At 40.6% G+C, this 6,352-nt stretch overlaps 1 protein-coding gene across 1 annotated transcript in view; it reads right to left on the bottom strand.

The window, feature by feature from the left end:
* LOC102844158 (ubiquitin-conjugating enzyme E2 E2-like) overlaps positions 1-6,352 on the bottom strand; it is a 341,166-nt gene that overhangs the window by 64,585 nt on the left and 270,229 nt on the right. Inside the window, exon 4 of the mRNA XM_006883342.1 lies at positions 3,233-3,380. Coding sequence (XP_006883404.1) covers positions 3,233-3,380 — 148 coding nt within the window. The remainder of the gene's footprint in view (positions 1-3,232; positions 3,381-6,352) is intronic.

The following is a 6,352-nucleotide window of genomic DNA, read 5'->3' as shown; positions in this document are numbered from 1 at the left end:
TACAAGAGTGGCACTATGCAATATTTGTCCTTTTGTGACTGAGATATTTCACTCAGCATAATGTCCTCCAGGGTCACCCATTTTGAATAATATTGCGTGAGTTGCTTGTTTTTCAGTGCAGCATAGTATTCCATTGAGTGAATATACCAGAGCTTCTCTATCCATTTGTTTGTTGATGGGCACTTTGGAAGAAAAAAAATATTTGGTAATGACATATCAGATAAGGGACTTATATCTAGAATTTATAAAATAGTAGAGCACCACAATAATATAGAGGTAAACAACCCAAACAAAAAATGGGCACAGGATATGAACAGACATTTTACCAAAGAAGACATTCAGATGGCCAACAGGCACATGAAGAAATGTTCAAAATCCCTAGCTCTAAGAGAGATGCAAATCAAAACAACTAGGAGATACTATCTCATCCAAGTCAGAATAGCAAAATTTAACAGAACAGCAAACAACAAATGTTGGCGAGGTTGTGGAGAAACTGGAACCCTTATTCACTGTTGGTGGGAGTGTAAAATGGTGCAACCACTATGGAAGGCTGTAGGGCACTTTCTCAAAAAGCTACAAATAAAAATACCATTTGACACAGCAATTACACTACTGGAAATTTACCCTAAAGAAACCGTAACTGCCACCCAAGCTGATATATGCACACCCATGTTTATTGTGGCTTTGTTCACAATAGCAAAGAGTTGGAAACAACTAAAAACTGTATTTGTAATAATATGAAGAGACATTAGACTGATATGTAACATAAATCTAGGGTAAAACCCTCCTACACACATTGAAAGTATACCAGTTAACACTGACAGACAAATAAACTTGTTATGTGAAAGAATGGACGTTTTGACTTGAGATAAACAGCTCCTTTTAAAAAGCCTTCAGAAGTGTCAACCTATGTATAAATGATGGACCAATTAGGAAGCCGTCTTATGTGTATTAAAATATAAATTGCTGCTAGCAAGTATCTGACAAATAGTACAGGCTGTCCGTAACTGGTGAAATGCAAGAGACATTATCATCTCTGGGTTCACTCCTACTCTCGTGTACTGTCCTGTTGGAACTGACCCAGAGGTGACCACTTAGAGTGTTTTCAGAGGCTAAAATCACAAACTTGATGGCACATGACAACAACATAAATCACACAGGAAGAAACTGTCCATCTTTTTCCAGAGGAGCAGCTGGTGGATTTGAACTGTGTTACTTATGGGTTGGGAGCACAAGTCCTTACCATTAGTCCACCAGAGGTTTTAAATAGCATGGTTTGATTTGTTGTTTTTTTTTTTTTTTTTTTTTAAACCTCTTTCTTACAGGTGACTCTGGTTTCACCTGGGGTGAAGTACCTCTGGAGAAGACACCTGTAATTTCTGAGACTTGGGCAAAGAAATGGATTCGTGCAACTACTTTCATGACTGCTGCATGGAGGCTTTGCTGGGATGACCCCCTCCTCTAAGCAGGCCGCTTGTCCAGAGGTCACTTTCACACGTGGATTCAGGCCTGTGTCAGCCAGGAGGCCCAGCACCGGGGCCTGGGTACCTCTGGAGGGCACTGCCTCTCAGCTCTGCTCAGGTGACACAGATTTCAACGCACAGAGGTGAAGGTTTGCCACTCACCGAGTGCACAAAAGCGTGCCTCACACACGGTACGGTTTTATTACTCTGCAAAAGAAATTTCTGCCCTTAAAACCCACCGCTTTCATCACCACCAAACCACAGTTCGATGCCAGTTATTTTCACCCAGATACAAGGGAGTGGCACATACACTTCTCATAGTGCCAGGAGCCCCACCTGGCCTAGGTCTCAAGTCAGCAAAAGAAAAAGGAAAAAGAAACAAAGCAACCCACACTCCCTTTGTGATACTCTCGACAAATGAGAGTATAGTCAGTGAGAAAGATGGGGTTGAAACAGGAGTAAGTTTGGAAGCTCTGAGTATTTCTTGTTCAGTATTAAATCAGTGATACAGGACTAACTCTGTACTAAGCTATGAATTAGATTTTAAAGTGCTTTAGAATAATCTCCCAAAAGTATGTTTTCCTTCTTGGTGCTGAAAGTCTTAATTTGTTACATGTTATTGCTGTGTATCATCCAGTCGTAACCAAATCATCTTTACCCCTCTAAATGAGTTTTCAGAGGCAGTTTAATTGCACGGGAGGAGACTGTCCATCTTCCACTGAGCGGCCGGTGGATTTGAACTCTGTGCCTCTGGGATGGCAGCACAGCTTCTAATCACTAGACCACCAGGGCTTCCTGAATTTGTGACATATGAACCGTGAGAACATATCACAATTTCATTCAATTGTAGCTATCTTCAGTGGAAAAATGTTTTGATTAATCAAAAAGAGCGAAACTGCACAATCAGAAAAAGATAAGCATTTCTTTACGCTTTAGAAACCAACTGAGTTCCCAAGAGACCTCGATTGATCTTGGTTCTTTTCTTAGCTCTAAAAGCTCACTTACCCAGGAAAGCGAGCTCACTCCTACCCGTGGAAGATGGGATCTTGGAAAAGAAGGCGCTGATTCAAGAAATACTCACAGAACATTGAGAACATGAAGGAAAACCTGATGGTGGGCTCTTTGATTTTGTGCATTACCTAATATAAATCCAAATACATAAAACCTCAGCGGCCGATGTGCCTTTCAGTTAAAAAGAATTTGTGCTGAGACACACTCACACCCCCTGGACAGGCACGCAGGAAGGGCGTTCGGCTTCACGCCACGGGAGCTTGGCTACATGCAGCCTTTCTCAGCTGCAGCATTTCCCGGTCTGTTTCCGGGGATTTCCTAGTTCAAGGCCATTCAGCTTTTTTTTTGTTTCGTTTTGTTCTAATAGCTTGTCAGGCTGCACGGCTGTTAAGATGCCTAAGAGGTCACGTCTGCGTGGTGTGGCCTGGCTGCTATTGGATTTTAATAGCCTACATTTCTCAAATTAACATCTTGTGGTAGGCACCTAATTAAAGATTAAGCCATCCCATTTGAATTTTTATTATTATTTGGCAGCGGAATTTAATGCCTGCCTTAAATGCACTTTCTCTTCTCAAATGGCTTTTTCATGAATTCACGCCACACTACGCTTTCTCCTCCCTGGCAAACGATGGGGCTTAGGGAGCCTGATGGGGAACCCCTAATTGGAAAGGGGGCAGGTTATTGGGGGGGGGTGCGGCCTGCTGCGGCCTGTGTGTAAGCCTTGCCGCGCTCCAGGTCAGTCCTGGGCCACCTCTTACCAGGGTTGCAGTCGGTGAGAAGCGAACAGATGGACAGGAGGACCTTGGAAATGGTGAGGGCTGGACTCCAGTTGTCCTTCAGGATGTCCAGGCAGATGACACCTTGGCTGTTAATGTTACAGTGGTATATCCGTGTTCGGAAGGTGACCTAGAAGGAAGAGGAAACATGTTCTAAACAGACGCACCTATCGGTTCACTTCTGTTGGTACACACAGTGCTTAGTCCTGTAGTAGGAAGGTTTCAGCTGTCCATAAAACACACATGTTGTTTAGCTCTGCGGTATGTAGGGTTCAGGTGAACATACAACACACATTGTTTAGATCTGCTGTAGACAGGGTTGGCTGTACACAAACATACATGTATTTTAGCTCTTTTCTATGTAGAATTCAGGTGTACATACAGCATACGTGGTGTTTAGTGCTGTTTTATGCAGGGTTTGGTTACACCAAGTGGCCATTAGGAGTTAGAATTGATTCACTGGCATCTAACAACATCACACAAATAATCCAAGGGCCACTGGCAAACACACACTTAAAAATGATCCCTTAGGCATATGAGAAAAAATAGCAAAAAACAAAAAAATATAGATTAAGAACTTATTTTAGGTATCACAAGATGTAAACACCAACAGTAAAACGATCATCTTCGACTTCTGAGAAAGAGTTTTTGGAGCTGAATTTACTCATGATGGAAAAATAAGAAAATTCAAAGGAGGAAAACAGACTCAAATCTATGGAAGCATTTCAATGTAAAAATCTGGAGTTAAGCAAAGAAAAATTCCAAAGGAAATTTCAGTTGGATTCAAGGTGTCTGAAGGATTTTGTATACTAGAAAAAAAAAAAATCAAAAGCACTTACAAAGTATTGGAATGCTAATAAAAAGACAATAAATATTCTGTCATGGTTTAAAACCATGACACAATACATACATATGAATAATCTATCTAAAGACATGGAGTAATTTATAAGGCGTGTCCTCCTCCAGTCCTGTCTTTATTTCTACGATAGCTGGACCTGTCTGCTTACAGGTTATTCTGAAGCACGGCCACAATATTTTTAAGGAATCTTAGTGGAAAAGTTAAGTCCAATCAGTTGGATAACACTGGTTTTGTAAGACTTAACTAACATTTTAATGCTATTTACTAATACCATGTTGATAAAACTTTGTCAGATTGGTAAATGCAAATATACAACATTCTTGGGTGTTCTAAAGACCAGTGTTCCAGTGCTCAAACGTCAAAATGGTTTAGAATAAAGCAGGTCCCTACACATGCCACCACCTCACAGGGCACTCACATCAGGGGATTTGTCATGTTTATAAGATGCTGGTTCTCAAAAGGAATGATCCACAGTCTCCTTAAGTTATTGCGCAAGGTGGTAGCGCCATGCATGGGCTAGGTGGCACTTCTAATAAAGGCTGTCTTTCTAGTAATACAGTCTATTATAGTCTAGTAATATAGTCTATAATCTTGATCAGATAGTCTAACACTTCTCTCTCTTTCTCAGACACACAGACACACACACATCCCTTCACACCCACCAAGCACTGTCAAGGTATTAGTACAAACATTCTTTAAAATGCAGAGTTAAATCTGCAAGCAGGGGGTCCCCACAGGTCAGAACTGAAGACCTTGAGCTGCAGCAAGCATGGAGCTGCCAGCACAGCTGCTCAGGGAGGAAGGAGGGATGGAAACCCAGAAACTGTGGTCCATTCACATGATGGAATACTACGCAGCACTCAGGAGCAACAATTTAAAACAATACTACATAACTTGGGTGAGAATGGAGACCATTATGCTGAGTGAAGTAACTCAGTCTCATAAGGATAAATACTGCATAAGACCATTATTATAAAAAATAAAAGGACAAGTGGTAAAATGTGTATGTGGGACAAGGGTAAAGACGGGCAGGGAGGTGAGGATGGGAAGGGGAGAAATCATAGATTCGCACAATTTGGCGGGTGGACGCAGAGGGCAAAGGAAATGGGAAAGGTCCGGTGGGAACCTGAAAAGACCAGGTAATGGTGAGCATAGTTCAATGATGATTAGTTTTTTATTTTTATTTTTTGAAGCTTATTATTTTAATTTATATGGGATATTTAAGGTTGATTTGGCATAAAACAAGAGTCCAGACACTGATGGAATATCAACTGACATATATCAACAAAGAGAGACTACCATGGATGTGCTCACCAATTCGTGCCGAGAAATCTGAAGGTACCTTTTTGCTTCTTGTAGTAATGTTTTGTAATTTTCTTTGAATAGGTCTTTTGTATTTCCAGTTAGATTTACTCCTAAGTATTTAATCTTGTGATTAGCTATTGTGATGGGTATTTTATAAAATACAATGCATGTGAAGGATTATATGAAACAGTATGAAAGAAGGAAAGTGTGAAACTCAGTGTACATGGATTCTGTAAACAAAACAGTGTAATATAAAAATTAAAAAGAAAAGAAAGAAGATTTGTATTCATTTTCTGGAATGCCTGTATGGAGAGAGGAGACAAATCCTCGGGGGCATGCATGTTATGAAAAGCTGGACCCAAGAGTCTCTGCTTAAGTTAGGGTACCTGAATGGCAGGCCAATAATGAACGAAAGAAGCTGATCAATTTCTTAAAGGGGGGTTAGAAAGACAGAAAGACCAAGGCCTGGATGTGGGAAGAAAAACGTGTTCTTGAAGAATTAAGTTTAAGGCACACATAACAATGCATGAAAGGAGAATTCCAGGACTATTAGAGAAAACACAGGATGAAGGTGTGAGTAATACTGGGGTAAAGAGAATCCGTGAATAAAAAAAATAATTGTTACAGGAAACCTCACAAAAGAGCTGGAAATGAACTAAGTAAAAACTGGTGAAATGATAAGAAAAAGGTAACAACTTCACGAATACAACCTATCTGTCAGGAAACGGGAGATCAGCCAGGTTAAAGAAAAATCAGTAAGGGGAGCTCTGGTGGCCTAGTGGCAAGAAGCTACACTGCAATCATAGAGATAGGTGGTTCAAATCCACCAGATGCTCTGCCGGAAAAGGAAGGGCAATCTCCTCCTGTACGTATCAGATCTGATTTGACGGTACAAACACACACAAAATAATAAAATTTAAAAAATTATATAAAAAATT

Source organism: Elephantulus edwardii, unplaced genomic scaffold, assembly GCF_000299155.1.
Source record: "Elephantulus edwardii isolate Elephantulus edwardi_28Jun2011 unplaced genomic scaffold, EleEdw1.0 scaffold00027, whole genome shotgun sequence".
NCBI classification, from domain to species: Eukaryota; Metazoa; Chordata; class Mammalia; order Macroscelidea; family Macroscelididae; genus Elephantulus; species Elephantulus edwardii.
The sequence above is the reverse complement of the archived record's forward strand: the minus strand, read 5'-3'. Positions and strand labels throughout refer to the sequence as shown.